Consider the following 18,557-nt stretch of genomic DNA (forward strand, 5'->3'; position numbering starts at 1 on the left):
CCATCCCTAGGCCTGCCTGAGAAACCTGTTGTTCTTGTTTGTTTCGAACTGACACTTTAAAATGAAATGAAAACATTTAATTTATTTTCTGCATAAAATGTGATTTCATTTGGATTTTTCAGAAAAAAAAAACTGAAATGAAACAGAATTTCATGTTAAAATGTTGATTCAAAATTTTGATTTTGTTTCAGTTAACAATGTTGAACATTTTTTTCAACATTCCTGACTCAAAACCTTTCACAATTTTCATTCAGTGAAAGTTTTTGATATTTCAACTTTCCATTCTGATTCCTAATTTACTGTAATTTGGAAAAGGTAAAACTTCCCACAGGACGAAGTTACATTTTACAAACAAATTTTTCAATCTGTATTATAAAGAAAAGTGTAGTGTTTTCCTATTCCTATATAAATCAAAGATGATAGGTAATTTTGCTGAAACTTTCATGAAATAAAAGTATAAAATCACCATCTTGCACAGCTGAAATATGGCAAATAGAAGTGGCTAAAACACTAGCTCTAAAATCAACAATTTTTTTGGAAAAAATGTTGACCTCCTTTGTTTTCAAATTTTCAACTGAAATTTCATAATTTTGAATTTTTTCAACCATCTATATAGCTGGCTGGAAGATGAGGCAAGATTTTTGCAAATAGTTTCATAACTTTTTTTATCCCTTTTTCATAAAAATTAAAAATGTCAATGAAAATTTTCCATCAAAATTTCAAATGTTAAAAACTTATGACCAGCCCTTGTGAAAAATTTCCACCCTAAGATTTTACAAAATTATAAGTATGGGAAAGCAACAGGTTATATTAAACTATTCTGAAGCCTTTACTATAGTGAGAACTACAAGAAGTCTTGGAGGAAACATACAAACGGTATGTAATTCTTTGTCACATAAAAGTTATCAAAAGAGCAATAACCATTAATCTGCAAACAAGTTTTGAGTTGCTAATGGAATTAACATTATTAAAGCCAATTTTAATAAGCCAACTTGACACAGAAAGATCAGAATCTTAGAAAAAGGAGATAAGAACATCTGATATTTCTTTTACATTATGAAATTCAGGCAGCTCTATATTTTTCAAAGAAATGTACAATGTATTTTAAAACCAATAACTTAGTATGACTGAAACCATTAATGATTAATTCTTTTACCATGATTAATAAGCATTTACTTATACTATTACTAGGACAGTTCTGGCTAGCATTCAACTAGAGACAGCATTGCTACTATTTATCCTGGTTGGTCTGGCATGACGGGAATATATTTGACCCCTCCTATTCCCATCCCACATATTATTTAGGGGAAGGTTATTCCTTCCAAATTGAAATAGCTCTTCATTGAAGCAAGGCCCCCAAGATAACCACCTCACTAAATAATTACTGTGCATGGAGAATGGATCAACATTAAATTGGTGGGGGGGGTCACAGTTCCCTTTTTAAAGCAACAATGAATAGTTAATAAAGAATGATGATTGAATACCATATTTCTTTTCAAAGGTGCAATGACTGCAAGACAACCACTACCTTGACTAAATGGAGAAAAGTAGACAAGACAATATCAGTATATAAGCTTAAGATATAGTCATATCGGGCAGTATACATTAATAAAGAAGGTCAATCTATTTCTGAGGACTTGTAAGCATAGCAAATAAATCTGGTTATATAGAAGTGAAATGATGACTACTCATTACTGGTGATGGACACCCGCTAAGTGCTAAGGCTGACCACATACAATAAATTTTCATCATCATCTAAGTAGAGAGAGAGCAGATTGGTATTCATCAGTGACAAGCAGAACTGAATCCAGCAGTGCTAAATATTATGCACTGCTCATTAGAGAATGCAGCAATATTGACAGAATCCATATTATTGCATACACACGCATATCCCTTCCATTCATGCATTAATCATACGCAGCAACTGTCATGCACTCCAATATGTGAAAAGCTTGGTGTTCTCAGAGCAAGCGGAATGTTGTTTCGGAGCAACATAAATCTTTTGATCATTATAGCTGAGTAAGAAAATTAGACCAATAAATGTCATGCAAAAGGGCAAATGGTGAGAACTACTGAGTTCACTTACATACTAAGTACAGCTACAGGTATAGGTTAATGTGCTGAAGAAATACCAAGGCTCTAATTTAATGGAATGCAGCAAAGTAATTTGTATATAGGCACATAGATTGATTGAAATTCCCCCCCCCCCCTCCCCCTTGATACTCAGCAGCTGGAGAATATTGTTAACTTGATTAAATCAAGGCTTCTGGTCATTAATGACCCTCATCCCCACTGAACGTATTGTGTCTGGTTTTGGTTTCTTTTTTAAAGGGGTTGAATAATTTTATCATTAATAATAATGTTTGTAGTTATAGAAACTATAAAGCCATTTCAGACTCCAGGGTGTGAAATGATTCATAAATGCACTGGAAAGGGATTTTTCCCCTTCCCCACATATAAGAATGCACCTTTGCTTCACTACACCATAGGCAGCAGGGAGGTTACCTTCTTCTGAAGCCCGTAGCATCTGCAACTGCTGCAGGCAGGATCCTGGGTATGATGACGAATGGTCAGATCTGGTTTGGCAAATTTTTATACTGAACTCTAATTACATGAAAAAAAATCATAAAATACACTTCTTCTGCAGAAATATTGTGGATTTAACATTCATCGGGACAAACTACTTGCAAACTCACACAGCAGGCAGTCAGGAAGCTGCTGCATAAAGAAAAGAATAAAGAAAAGAGATTGCCACAACCATAAATATAAGAGTACCAGTAGTGATGCCACTTAAAAGGATACTATCAATTTAAAAATCACCCTTTCTGTATGATTTTTTATCTCATATGGTTCGAAGTAGACCAAAGAGATGAGAGGAAAAATATCTCTTTTTTTTTTAAATGTGTGCACTTGACAGCATTTTGAATAGTCTATTTCAGTTTTTCCTACCCACATAAACTATGTCTACACTGATGGTAGTGTGTAGCATATAGAGACTGCACTCTCAGCCAGCATGGGATTCAATAACAGAATAGATGGTGAGACACGGTTTAAGCAAGTACCCTATAATCTGAACCCCTAGTATATATACCTTACCTGGCTCTCTACATGCCCAAGCAGTGCCTCCCACATCTACACTGTTATTTTTATCAGAGTAGTGTCCTGCTGACTCCCTGCTGCCACAGTCTTTCCCCACTGCAGTGAAAGGCTCCGGCAGTGGGGATGCGGAGGAGAAAGTCTCTGGCAGCAGGGAAAGGCTCTGGAAGCTCTCTGCCTTTCCCCATTGCCTCCCACTGCCACAGCCTTTCCCCTCTGCTGCACATAACAGTGACAAGTATCTATACACCCTCGCTTTCACGGTGCCATGTAGGTACACATGCAGTGCCTGGACTCTACACATGCTGTCATGTAGACATAGCCATACTCAGTTTCCCCTGTTTCTATGGGTCTTTCACACAGAAACAGAAGAAACAAAAGCCTTTAAAGAGCTAGGATGAATCTTTGTAAAAACACAAACAATTGGCAAGGGGATTCAAGTTAAAAGTTAGCCACATTCGTATTGGCAATACTAATTTATATGCAGAACAGGCTAATATTTTCAATCTTAGGTGCCAAATTTCAACCTGAATGGTCTGATTTGTGGAGACACTAAGCACTGCAGCTACCATTAGCTTCATTTGCTGAAAGACAGCCAGCACAAGGCTTTTTCACACCATCGAAGGCCTACATTGGCGGTGCATGGGCAGGATGGAGCAGCTGCGTTCCTATTACACCCACCAGTCTCCATGCCATATAAGATGGAGTGAAGAGCAGACCATGTAATATGCATCTGATGATCCCAACACACTGTGGGTAAGTCACTGAAATGGGGTTTAAATGAGGCTAAAGCAGTGTGTTGCACTATGCTGGCTCTCTGCACAAGAGCAAATTTAATGATTGAGTGGTGCAGTGAGGCTGCAGCCATTTCTCCCATCCTAAGGTGGAGCAGTGGACATGTGGAGGAGTGGCTGAATGGCAGTCCTGGCCCTACGTTGGTGGGGGCAATTGATTTCACCACCTAAGCTTCTGCATTCCGCGCACATTAGAGCCTTGTTACTTGGGTGTTATGTGGGTGAAGAGAACTTCACCTCAACTGAGAAAACCAGGATAGAATAACATGAATATTTTCTTCTCTTTTTCATTCATGACTCAAAGTCAGGCATTCAGTTTGAGCCAGATCAGAGACTGTATTGATTTGACAGGCACTATTTATGATGATAAACGTTTTCTCATACAGGGAGCTGACAACTGGTTTTATATGATGGAAATGAAATTCTAGCTGGAAAGAGAAAAAGGGAATTATTTACGAGTCATTAATTTCCATAACAATAAATGCTTTTATAGACATCAGAAGACTACTATATTGTTATAGTTTTATAGTTATTATATTTTAATTATAGTTTCTCCCCAAAATTAATATTCATATTAACTCATCATGATATAAATTGGAAGACACATAGGTTCACATTTTTTTTTAAACTAGTTGACTAAATTCTGCTCACAAAAATATGCAGCTGAGACCAGAGCACACCAATATCAAGGAAGCCCAAAGGTAGTTTCAATCTATCTTTACACCCGATGCCCCAAGTTGCAGCTGAGGACCTGGAGCCTACATTAATATTCCTATCATTGATTACTAATCTATCGTCCTACTCGACTTCATGTAGAGCCAGATTCTGACTGTTCAGCTTCTAAAATGGTTTTTTATGCAGGTATAATTGCTCTAGTGAGCAGTGACACTATTGCCTGATGTGGGCTTCAGGCTTTGGCCCTTTGCTTCCACTATCATTTTATATGCTACTCCATCCAATCAGAAAGATGCTATGGTCTTTTTTTCTCCCAATGTAGTCTGCACTTTCTAGTTAGTTGAATTCAGTCACCTAGCCACTTTCATTCTTTTTGTCATATCTTCCTGGCTACTTGTATTCCAATTATGTGCTTCTCTAGTTTGCTTTTAATGTAACAACCTGGTGTTCCAGCCAAACAGCATTTATTGCCTCTCATATCCTGAAAGTAATTATGTTAAGAGCATAAGAACAGCCATATTGGGTCAGACCAATGGTCCATCTAGCCCAGTATCCTGTCACTGACAGTGGCCACTGCCAGATGCTTCTGGCAATTAGAGATTTCTGGACACTCAGAGCATGGGGTTGTGTCCCTAATCATCTTGGCTAACAGTTATTGATGGATCTGTCCTCCATGAACTTATCTAATGCTTGTTTGAACTAATTTATACTTTTGGCCTTCCCATGGCCATGAGTTCCACAGGTTGACTGCACTGTGTGAAGAAATACTTCTTTTGTTTGTTTTAAACCTGCTGCCTATTAACTTCATCAGGTGATCCCTAGTTCTTGTGATATGTGAAGTGGTAAATAACACTTCTTTATTTACTTTAGATTTCTCTCTGCTTTTGCATGATTTGCATTCTAGCATTTATCAAGCCACTTGTATTCTATTACTATATAGAGGTAATCTATAGCTATTCTGTTGGCTTGCTCCTCAAAGTCAAACACAAGTGTATATTCAATGTTGCTTTCAAGGCACACTTGGGAATAGCAAAATTTCCTAACATGTCTTTGTGGCTTTGTTCACTTAGTTTTAATTTCCTATCAGATAAGTTTTCAAATAAGCTTAAGGGATATGATCTATTAAATCATCACAGCTTTGAGCTTTGTTTTCAGTTAATGTCTTCCTAGTTTTCAGAATGCTGTTCTAGCAGACTTTTTTGGAAAGGGCCAACAAGGATAGGGTGACCAGATGTCCCAATTTTATAGGGACAATCCTGATTTTGGGGTCTTTTTCTTATATAGGCTCCTATTACCCCCCACCCCCGTCCCGATTTTTCACATTTGCTGTCTGGTCATCCTAAACAAGGGTGAGATTTGATTCAATTGTATTGGTTCTGGACTGATAATAGCCCATGGAACAAGAAGAAATTATGAGTGAACAGAAGCAGTGGAGTGTATTAGGGAGGTAAACTCTCCATTAAAGACCTAAATTCACATATATTTCATACTATGTGGGTCTTTCTGCTATACACAAGATTTATACGATAGGGCAGGAGAGGGTCCCAGCTTCTCAATGGAACTTGGCACTCACTTTTAGCCCTGATAGGTTCTTAGACAGTTGGTTTTAAAATTGTTACATCCTAGATGTAGAAAAGACATTTTACACACACACTATACACACACACACACACACACACACATATATAAAGAATGTATGATTCTCCATGAGAGTTGCACAGTTAGATTTACGGTAACCAATGCACACAGCTATATAACTCATCCAAAACTTGTGCCATTAAAATCTTTATCTCATTTCACCTCCTTATACGCTATATGTAAGTATGTATATGTAATTAGCTTAGCTGTTTGTTTTCTTTTTTTTAAGTGCTAGGGATTTGTAAGTGATGTGATAGTAAGTGCAATTTCACCTAACAACTTTTACTGTTTTTTTTAAGCAATTCTTTTTCAATTTTTATATGTAAAATAAGTGTGGATTAAATACATTTTCTTACAAATGTGTGCTAAAAGTTTTTAAGAAGCATAACTGCAGCCGAAAAATATTTTACTCAATTACAGTCATTTTGTTTTATGAACATATTAATGTAAGCATTTTGACTAATAAAAAGTAATGTGATTATAGTGAGATCTTTTTATTTCTGCATTTTATGGGTAAATGTAATAATATATAGAGAGAGCTGTGCCAAAAGACACCACACTGTTTTTATTTACTTGTGCCAGTTTTTCTTTCTGTTCTTCATAAATGTCAACTAGTGGTCTGGTTTCAAAGAAAAGGTATAAATTGAAAACCTGCAAATATTTTATGCTTCAGGAAACACATGAACATACTAAAATTAGCCTATGTCTCAATCTATCTGCATCCTGAATTCCCATGCAAAAACTCTGGTCTGTTAGACAAAAATATCAATAGACAAGATGATTGAAAACAATATTTTTGTCCATGAAACACAGAGATCTGAGATTATGTTTATTGTTTAGTTTTTTTGACACAGAATACCATCAGCACAAGACTTTAAATCTTTAGTTTAAATGCTATAGTTTGCATTATGCAGAGAAGTTTTCAGTGAGATTTGAAAAGTCCTACATTTTTCAAATCTGAGGGTGAAATTCTGGCCTCATTAACGTCAATGAAAATACTCCCTTTGACTTTAGTGGGGTCAGAGACTTATTTAAGAAAAGAATAAGTATATATTTTTAGAGCTCCATTTGATGGACTTAAACTATGTATAACCCTTTGTGCTGGAACTCTACATAGGAAGAAATTTCATCCTAACTGAATAACTGTTATGTATACTTCTGTACTGTCAAGTACAGTACATAGGATTTAAGTTGGATTTAAACAGTGCATGGGCCTTAGAAAGACGCTTACACAGAGGTTAATTTCACCCTTATATAGCTATCTTTTTGGGGGTGAGGGATTTTTTTTTTTTTTTTTTTTTGCCTTTTTTCCTATGTAAATGTCAGAATTTTTCAGTAAGTGAAGGTAATGGAAAACTGAGGGGGAATCTTCGTTGCTTACCGCCAAGTTGGAACTCAGAATAGATGAGACAATCAGTGTCAAGACATTAGAGTGGCTAATCAGCATAAAGAGATTTACAGGTTTTCAATACAGTTGTTGAGACATAAATATACTGAGGTTATGCAACCTATACACTGTGGCTGTCAGAGTAAAGGGATTCAAATACTGTACAATTGTTGAAGAATACATATCAGACACGGACAAGAAACCCAAATGCAGAGAATTGCATAGAGAAAGAAAATGACAGTTACACATCTATAACTACATAAATAATATTAATCTAAATTATAAATGATCTATTATGTATTACAATCTAATCTAAGTACATAATCTTGAATTTGAAAATACTTATCACAAAGTGGCAAATGGATGGTTTGAGAATGGATTATCTTTTTTGGCAAAAAAGTCTGTAGTTAGAGAAATTAAGGGTTTTTTCAATTCATCTATTTAATAGCGCTTGTATGTGTGTGTGTTTGTTTGTATCAGCATACAATTTAGTCATCCCAGTTGTGTAATAAAAATTTAACAGTATAATATGGAGTAACATATAACACAATTTCTTATACTATGGCAGGTTTTAAAATCATGCGTGCCAAGGTGAGGCTTATTTAAAATATTTCAATAAATACTAGAAACAATTTTCTGAGTTGTTATTAAATACGTTTTCTGCTATACTGAATAATCAAAATCTATTCAGTTACAAAAATCTATTCAAGGGAATGGCAGTTTTTTTCAGAAACTACTTATTGAAGTGTGTGTTTCCTTTATGGTTCTTAGAAATGTATTGTTATGTTGGAGAGTGTTAGTGGCTGCCAATAAGCATATCAGATCTATGAGCAATCACAGACCTCACTAAAGCTGATATAGATATAGCCATTACAGCTGGTCAGGAATTTACAGTTGGAATGAATTTCTGACAGAAAATTCCCTTTTGCAAAATTTAAATTTTCCGTGGGAATCTTTTTCCCCCCTCTACAAAATAGACTTTCTGTCAGAACAAAGAAAGTGACAGCACTCTGGCTGCCCTCCTGGATGACTCTTGTCAATTTCACTTAAGGCTCCAGGTAGATAGTGAAACTGACAAGACCCTTCCACACAGGCAGATGGCAAGCCAAAAGGTTCCATTTCAGTTGCTGCCAAAATGGAACTTCGGGGAGTTTCCACCTCATGAAAAATGTCAATGTTTTTACTTTTCATCTCAAACTGGGATAATTTTATCCCCCCCAAACCTCAAAATTTCTGGCAGAACAGTAACTCTGGTTTTTGCCCATCTCTAGCCACCCTTTATTTTGGGGAAACAGAAGACACAATTAAGCTCCTTTTTGGAGTAAAATAGTTAAAACAATAGAAGCCATCACCCAAAACACTACTCACATGGAAGGCCTGAGCAAGAGCAAAGAGAGAGAATAAAAGGGGCTCCCCAAAGATTTAATTGCAAATATAGGAGCTGGGACATCCATTTGATTGCAGCCATGAATGCCTGTGTGTGTCAGAAGCAAAAAGCAGCCAGAAAAGGCAGAAGAAAGCCAGAGGAGCATTGATATTGTGGCCCTGGGAGGAAACCAAGAGAGAGCTTCTTTTGAGCAGAGAGTTGGATCAAAAGGCAGGTTTGGAGATTTTGAGCAAGGAAACTGCCTTCTGTTGTTTAATACATACTATGTTTGGAGAAACAGGACTTTGTGTACATTTTTTTTGTAAATAAACAATACTACCCAAAGAAATACTTGACTCACGTCATCATTTTCTCCTTCTAACCTAAATATTGGCCAATTGCTTGGGCCAAAATATTTCAGTATATAATTTGTTATTACATATACGTGATATGTATTTGCATCTTCTAAAAACTGTTCTCTATGTAAAAAATAACCCATGAGTTTAAAAAATAATTACCAGGCTCAGTTGCTGCTGCTGTAGTATCTCATGGAGATGAAGTTTGGATTTTGATGTATACTGAATAATTCAGAAAATGTGAAGTAGGAGTTACTTATAGTAGCAATAAATAATGGAATCAAACACATTTGATTGCTATATAGTATTAGTGTATTCTTTTATCATTTTCCTAATAAGTATTGAATGCCAAAACCCAACTTGGCCAAATACAGAGACTTATAAATGTGGGTTGTCCTGATTGCTAGTTGTACATGTACAATTGCTTCATGTACAAATTCCAATTGAGGATTAAAACACAGGAGGGTTGCCCCCCTTGAGAGAGAGAGAGAGAGAGAGAACTATTCTACAAAGTGAGAGATTACACCCAGGCCATTATCCTTATTGTTGCGCTCCTGCTATACCTAAATACTGTATGTGAGCAAGTACCTTTCCTAAGCTGCTTTAACTCAAAGTCCACACACTATGTGGCATCCTGGAGTTTTGCTGTATCAACAACTTTACAGCTTTGCTCTATCGACAAAGATAACGTAACAATGTTCCGCTCCAATCTTTGCCCCAGATTTGGCTTCCCTTAGACTTCCTACCTCAGGATTGTTCAACCCAGACTCTGAATGATTCTATCCTAAAAAGCTACTGCCTGTACCCATTTAACATTCTCCACCAGCTGCCAGGAGGATATTTAAGGCAAACCTTCCAGCCTGTTACAGTGTATCAATTAGCAAAGTCTAACAAAATATTAAGAACATGCACAGAGACTGGAGGTTGTTGAAAAGTACAGGTCAGGTTTCCCTTCTCCTCCCAATTAAATTAACAGACTGAGGGAGTTCGCTACCTGTTTAACAATAGTGTATATTTTATTTGATAACATTTCACCTGAGACAGCCACAGAGATACCGCAGCCTGGAATTTTGATTTCTTCTCTCCATGATGGTCTTTGGCTGTTGCCCTGCCTAATAATTAAATAAGCTGTCAATATACATTTCAGTACCTAAAGAAGCAAAATCCTTCAGTAATTTTCCCAGGTGCAAAGTGTATTAGAAACATTTTCGTAACTGGCTAAAGAAGGTGGAAATTGGCGATTAGTTTACTATTTCGCTGCATTATTCTATTCCATGAATATTAATAATGGAAGTTTTGCATTCTCTCTCTGAATTGAGACACATATTACCTTCTTACACCAAACTGAAATCAATAAATGTGTGCCCTGGAAAAATGTAGTTCAAATTAAATTCAGATCAAATTGATTGCTAAATAAATTCAAACTGGAAAATGTGAGTGAAGTGGGCATTGTAATCAGGAGGGGAATATTGTTTGTGTGTTTGCTTTTAGATACTCTTAGCGAGGCAAAAAGTCAGAAAAGACCAGATAAGCTGGAATATGCCATTAAGAACTCATTGCATTCTTTACTTGATTGTATAGCACCTAATACAATGGGGTCCTGGTCCATGACTTGGGCTCCTAAGCATTACTGCAATACAAAATATAAATAACTATAACAACAACGAATAGTGGCTGATGAATAAAATGTGAGATAAAAGAATGGAGTACAGATAAAATAAGAAATACAATGCAGAGCACATGAGTATTTAACAAAAGGCACTGCAGTTCATTGAATCTTTGTAAGAGAAATAAATCCCACTTGATTGAAGGATGCATTATTTGAGAGATGAGATAAACTGGAGTACATCAAAAGGCAATCAGATCCCAAGATCCATAGTGTAGCTAGCCAGCACTGGTACTTTGAGGTGGATCTGAAAAACTATTTTTCACCTATCTGCCTTTCCAATATAACTAACTCCTTTTTATAGTAATCACACCACTATGCACTAGGCCATTCTAAGGATTTTGTGGTGGGTCAGCAGAGTGTTTCCTTGAGAGTTCCAAGCTTAACTGACTGACGTTAGCTTCAGATATTTAGAATATTGAGATTCCCTCAACCCCTGCTGTAGGTGAAATGTAGACCTACTATTCATGCTTAGTTTCCAATACTTAAAGTTTTGAAAGGGACAATTGTTCATATAAATCCTTAGTCCACAGCCCAGAATGGCAGAATAGTTGAGAACTGCCCTCTGGCATGTTCCAATACAGGAAGCTACTTCTGGGTCTGCTTCATCAGACCTACATTGGTGGGGGAAATCCCTTTACAAAATAGATATTCCTTAGGCAGAGGAGTGCTTTGCCTCATTTACAGCTCTTTTGTACTGCCACAGTGCTCATAGAAAAGGACAAAAATCAGTCCCACGACCGCCAATAATGATAATAGGATGTGGTGGCATTTGATGTTGCACCTGCAGCAATCCTACTGTGGCAGGGACACGGCTTCACACTCTCTTGCATTCCTGTTAGCATCCAACAGCAATTCGGGGGAGTGCATGCTGCTTGGTTCTTACCTTCTGCTAAATAAAGCTGATGGGAAACATATTTCCTGTCCTACAGATATTGGAGAATTCAAATTTTTCCCCCTATCTCAAATTTGGGACAAAAAGTTGAAATCTTGAAAATACTCACAAGCCAAAAAACATTTTTTTTAAAGTTTGGGTCAATCAAAATATTTCATTTAGATAAGTTTAAATGTTTTTTTTTTCTTTTTTGTGACTTTTTTCTGTCTAATTAATTAGCTTACATTTTCAAACAGAAACTGATGTCAAACTGGAAAAAAAACAGCATTTGCATTTTGAAACCATCAAAATGTTTTATTTCTACATTTCTGATCCTTTTTTTCTTGACTTTTTTTAGTTAAGAAATTCATCAAACCCAGCCCTGTTTCAGGAACAGTTTTGGTTTCAAAGAATCTGCATTTTTCTATGAAAAAAACAATTAATTGAAAAACTCCTGACCAGCTCTATTAATAAACACACTTCCACTTACCCCACCCCCTACTGCCTCAGCCTTTCTTCCTGCTTCTGTCCCTAGACAATCACAATGGCTTGAACTTTATTTAATTGCCACTGATCTGATATCCACTTCCATTACTCCTCCAAGGTGAAAATTTATGATCTCCTTGACTATGTAGTGTTGTAGATGAGAAACAGAGAATTCATTTCAACTTCTCTCCTGGCCAATCCATACACTCTGCTTAAAAGTGAGGAGCTGACAGTCTGCTACAAGTCTAAGGCCTGGTCTACACTAGGCGTTTATGTCGAAGTTAGCGCCGTTACATCGAATTAACCCTGCACCCGTCCACACCGCGAAGCTATTTAGTTCGACATAGAGGTCTCTTAAATTCGACTTCTGTACTCCTCCCCGACGAGGGGAGTAGCGCTAAATTCGACATGGCCATGTCGAATTAGGCTAGGTGTGGATGGAAATCGACGCTAATAGCTCCGGGAGCTATCCCAGAGTGCACCACTCTGTTGATGCTCTGGACAGCAGTCCGAGCTCGGATGCTCTGACCAGTCACACAGGAAAAGCCCCGGGAAAATTTGAATTCCTTTTCCTGTCTGGGCAGTTTGAATCTCATTTCCTGCCTGGACATCGTGGCAAGCTCAGCAGCACTGGCAACAATGCAGAGCTCTCCAGCAGTGATGGCCGTGCAATCTCAGAATAGAAAGAGGGCCCCAGCATGGACTGATCGGGAAGTCTTGGATCTGATTGCTGTGTGGGGCGATGAGTCCGTGCTTTCCGAGCTGCGCTCCAAGAAACGGAATGCAAAGATCTACGAGAAGATCTCTAAAGACATGTCAGAGAGAGGATACAGCCGGGATGCAACGCAGTGCCGCGTGAAAATCAAGGAGCTGAGACAAGGCTACCAGAAGACCAAAGAGGCAAACGGACGCTCTGGATCCCATCCCCAGACATCCCGTTTCTACGAGGCACTGCATTCCTAGGTGTGGCCGCCACCACTACCCCACCACTGACCGTGGACTCTGAGGATGGGATATTGTCCACGGCCGGTTCCTCGGACATGTTAGCGGACGGGGAAGATGAGGAAGGAGATGAGGAGGACGAGGCAGTCAACAGCGCTTACAACGCTGATTTCCCCAACAGCCAGGATCTCTTCATCACCCTTACAGAGATCCCCTACCAACCGTCCCCAGCCGTTAACCCAGACACAGAATCTGGGGAAGGATCAGCCAGTAAGTGTTTTAAACATCTAAACATTTATTTTTAACAGAACAGGAATATTAAGAATAACAACAATGGGTTTCTCATGATTAGTTTGCCCTAGGCGCTTAACGTTTCAGTCCTGGGCAGTGCAACTATTGAAAATAAATCTAACAATGTCCGGTTTAGCATGATTGTTCTGCCCAAGCCGCTCTACTGTTTAGTCCCTGCCAGTGCAGCTACAGTAAAATGTGGTCTATATGTCCGGGGATAGGGCAGAAATCCTCCTGGGACATCTCGAGGAAGCTCTCCTGGAGGTAATTGGAAAGCCGTTGCATCAGGTTCCTGGAGAGAGCAGCCTTATTGGGTCCTCCGTAGTATGACACGTTTCCGTGCCACGAGACAATCAAGTACTCAGGGATCATTGCCCTGCACAGCAGGGCGGCATACAGCCCTGGTCTTTGGAGGCTTTCCCGAAGCATTCTTTCTTTATCGCTGTCTGAGATCCTCATCAGGTCATGGTGACCTGCTTTGAATTAGGTAGGGGAATGTTAGTGTTGGGACTGCTTGCCCGTTCCTTTACAGAACTGTAACCGCTGGTTTGCAGCCACGCGGTGGAGGCGGGAGAGGGGCAGCCTACAGGGATCGTTTCCGGGGACAGCCGCGAGGGGGTGGGACAGGGGCAGAGTTCCTGCTTGCCGGATTGCTGGCAGCAGGGACTGACATTGCTTTCAATGTGAAAGGAGGCCAGTGCAAATATTAAAGTTTTAAGCTGCCACAAGTCTACGGCTTACCATGTCTGCCTGCTACACAAATTCCGGTGTCCTGCCCCGCTTCTCAAATGTGCTGTGCAAGACCCCAGGCACTGAATGCGAAGGCCGAGAATTTGACCTTGTCCTGAGTGCGCATGTGATAGGTGCTGTGCATGGTCTTGTTCACAGAGAAAGACTATGTTCTTAGTTCACAACTACATTTATCTTTCTGAGGAATTCACTCCCTTTTTCCCATTCCCACAGCCACATCTGCGACTGTCTCACAACCTAGCCTGGCATCACACTCCCAGAGGCTAGGGCAGATTAGGCGTAGGAAGAAGAGGACACGGGAGGACATGTTCTCGGAGCTTATGGGCTGCTCCCGAGCCCAGGCAGCACAGCAGACCCAGTGGCGGGAGAACTTGTCCCAAATGCACCAAGCACACATGGAACAGGAGGAGAGGTGGCGGCAGGAAGACCAGCAGGCGACTCAAACGCTGCTTGGACTAATGAGGGAGAAAACGGACACGCTCCGGCACCTTGTGGATGTTCAGCAGGAACGGAGGCAGGAGGACAGAGCCCCGCTGCAGTCTATCTCTAACCACCCTCCCCCACCACCAAGTCCCATACCCCCCTCACCCAAAGTGCAAAGAAGGAGGGGCGGCAGAGTCCGTGCAAACTCTCACTCCACCCCTGCAGAGAGCTCTAGTAGTAGAAGGCTCTCATTCCCCAAAATCTGACAAGTTCTTTCCTTCCCGCCTCACACAAGCCCCCGTCCAAGTTTCACCTCCCAGTTCCATGTGTAGTTGCTAATAAAAAATACGTTTCTGTTAATTACTGTTTCCATCATGTTCTTTTGGAGGAGGGGGGGAAGGGGGTTGGTAATTGGACAGGACAGTCACCTTTGGCAGGGTACATAGGCGGGGGCAGGTCCAGCAGCAGGGCACATACACAGTGCAGTCACTACTTACCCTGGTCAGTCTGGGAGGTGGTTTTCATGTTCTGTGGTGGGGGGTGGGTTGCTCTGTGACTTTGTGGCGGGGGAGGGCAGTTACAGATCTTATGCGGCGGTCCTTATCCTGGATCACAGAGCCACGCAGCAGGGGATCTGTAACCATCCTCCCCCTGACACAAAGTCACATAGCCCCCCCATACACACAGTCCTGATCAGGAGGGGAGACAGGCTCCATTGAAACAACCAGTCCACCACAGTGGAGCCTGTCAATCCTGGAGTTTAGAAGCGTCATTTGCATCAGTACACTACACCCGCTCCCCACCACAGTCTGCGTCCCAGGTTTAAAACATTCCCGCGAAAACAGTAATAAAGAAAACGGTGTTCATTAACAAAGTAGAAGTGATTTTATTTCTAAACGTGTGTTGGAAGGGGGGGGTGTAACTGGAGAGGATAGTCAACATTAACTGGGTAAATAAATGGGGGCAGGTTCAGCTTCTCTGTACACTAACTTAAAAGTCACAGGTTACCCTGCTCAGTCAGGAACCTAGCTTTCAAAGCCTCCCGGATGCACAGCGCGTCCCGCTGGTCTCTTCTAATCACACGGCTGTCTGGCTGGGCGTAATCAGAAGCCAGGCTATTTGCCTCAACCTCCCACCCTGCCATAAAGGTCTCCCCCTTGCTCTCACAGAGATTGTGGAGCACACAGCAAGCTGCTATAACAATGGGGATATTGGTTTCGCTGAGATCACAGTGAGTCAGTAAGCTTCTCCATCTCCCCTTGAGACGGCCAAAAGCACACTCCACCACCATTCTGCACTTGCTCAGCCGGTAGTTGAAGAGTTCTTTTTCACTGTCCAGGGCGCCAGTATAGGGCTTCATGAGCCAGGGCATTAGCGGGTAGGCTGGGTCCCCGAGGATGACTATAGGCTTCTCCACATCCCCAACAGTTATTTTGTGGTCCGGGAAGTAAATACCTTGCTGCAGCCGTCTAAACAGACCAGAGTTCCTGAAAACACGAGCGTCATGAACCTTGCCCGGCCATCCGACGTAGATGTTCGTAAAACGTCCCCTGTGGTCCACCAGTGCTTGCAGCACCATGGAAAAGTAGCCCTTTCTGTTAATGTACCGGCTGGCCTGGTGGTCCGGTGCCAGGATAGGAATGTGAGTTCCATCTATGGCCCCACCGCAGTTTGGGAATCCCATCGCTGCGAAGCCATCTATGATCGCCTCCACGTTTCCCAGGGTCACTACCTTTGACAGCAGTACATCAACGATTGCCTTGGCTACTTGCATCACAACAACCCCCACGGTAGATTTGCCCACGCCAAAGTGATTTGCGACTGACCGGTAGCTGTCTGGCGTTGCAAGCTTCCAGAGGGCTATGGCCACTCGCTTGTGGACAGTCAGGGCTGCTCGCATCCGGGTGTCAGTGCGCTTCAGGGCAGGGGACAGCAACTCACAAAGTTCAAGGAAAGTTCCCTTCCGCATGCAAAAGTTTTGCAGCCACTGGGATTCATCCCAGACCTGCAGCACTATGCGGTCCCACCACTCAGTGCTTGTTTCCCGGGCCCAGAATCGCCGTTCCACGGCATCAACATGACCCATTGCCACCGTGATGTCCTCGGCGCTGGGTCCCGTGCTTTCTGAGAGGTCTGTGCTACTCTCAGACTTCAGGCCCTCACCGCGGTGCCGTAGCCTCCTCGCCTGACTTATCTGCATCTGCCTCAGGGAAAGGTGGATGATAAGCTGCGAGGCGTTGAGAACGGCCACAACTGCAGCGATGGTCGCAGCGGGCTCCATGCTCACAGTGCTGTGGCATCTGCGCTGTCACTGACTAGAAAAGGGCGCGAACTGATTTCCCGCCGACGGATGACGACAGTTACCCAAAAGCACCCTCGACACATTTTGTTACCCAGAAGGCATTGCCGGCTACACCCAGAATTCCAATGGACAGAGGGGACTGCGGGAACTGTGGGATAGCTGCCCACAGTGCACCGCTTCCAATGTCGACGCTTTCCCCGTTAGTGTGGACTCACAAAGTCGAATTACTGTCCTTAGTGTGGACACACACGTTCGACTTTGCAATATCGATTCCGAGAATTCGATTTAAGTAAAATCGAACTACTCTCGTAGTGTAGACATACCCTAAAGCTATCATTTATCCTTCCTTCCTGTAGGTGCTGCAAGATGCTGCTGAATAATATTTTAGGTTACTGCAAGACCCAAATGGCTTTCAAAGCTTGTGTGATTTAGCAAAAAGAAAGGAAATTAGAAATAGATTTTTAGCTTATGAATTTTAAGAAATCACCGAATTAGCTTAAGTGTGTCCATCTACACAAGCCTGATTGTTACACAAAAGGTTCTTCCTGTACCATATTAAGCAGACAGATGATGATGTTTTAACTGCATTTTCCAGCTCAGCTAAGCAAATTGTTTCAGAATCTGTTTGAGAAGAAGTGGGGGTACCTCCAAAAACAGCTATAAATCTGAAATGCAAAAAGAATGACAGGCAGATTTAAAATGTGAAAAAGATAAATTAATTTGTGTTCATTGTATTTCTATTATGTGTGTAAAAGTTTCTGCAAATTGACATTCAGTGGCTGAGAATCCTAACTGATGTGGCAGAAGATAGTAAACAGTCCAATTCCTACTACAGGAACTGAGAAAGCAAGGTGTCCAGTAGAAACCACACACACCTACCTGCATTGGTACCTGAAAGCAAAGTGCTTTCAATACTTGGTACTGCATTTCTTTGGTTGTATTCAGGTTGAAGAACAGAGTGGCTAGAAGAACACATGCTATCTACTGTAATCCAGAGAACAAACTTCTGCTTCCACTTGCATTTTGCTATCTGCTACCATGGTAGAAGGTGAATCAAAGATAATGAAGAATAATTGATAATCATTAAAATGGATGCTAATTATAATAATTAACAGTAGAGTATATGGCATATATTTGTTTCAAACCCACAAAAGTTTACAACTGACCCTATGTGTGGGCTCATCTTCATTGCAGAGTTATTTCAAGCTATAGCCTGAGTCCCATTCCACACACAAAACCTCTTAACTCAAGTTTGGTGACACTTCTAACGCAAGTTGTCTGGCCTGTCAGGGAACATAGGTTAAAACTCAAGTTAGCATAATCTATCAGCTACTTACACACCATTCTGTAGCTGGAGATTTATTTTGCAGTGTACCCACTCTCACTTGACTCTCCACTGGGAATTCAACCTCACTGGAGAGCAGCCATCACTCCTCATGTTCCATTAACCTTTTCCAGCTCTGTAGCAGGGAGATGCTGGTGGGTAAATCCCTCCACTGTCTCCCCTGCCT

General features: G+C 40.8%; 1 protein-coding gene across 1 annotated transcript in view; it reads right to left on the reverse strand.

Annotated features, from left to right (window-relative positions):
• Positions 1-18,022, reverse strand: part of CBLN2 (cerebellin 2 precursor) — a 52,881-nt gene extending 34,859 nt beyond the window's left edge. Inside the window, exon 1 of the mRNA XM_054017585.1 lies at positions 17,926-18,022. Within this exon, the coding sequence (XP_053873560.1) occupies positions 17,926-18,022 (97 nt within the window). The remainder of the gene's footprint in view (positions 1-17,925) is intronic.
• Positions 18,023-18,557: the final 535 nt, after the last annotated feature.

This window comes from Malaclemys terrapin, chromosome 2 (assembly GCF_027887155.1).
Source record: "Malaclemys terrapin pileata isolate rMalTer1 chromosome 2, rMalTer1.hap1, whole genome shotgun sequence".
NCBI classification, from domain to species: Eukaryota; Metazoa; Chordata; order Testudines; family Emydidae; genus Malaclemys; species Malaclemys terrapin.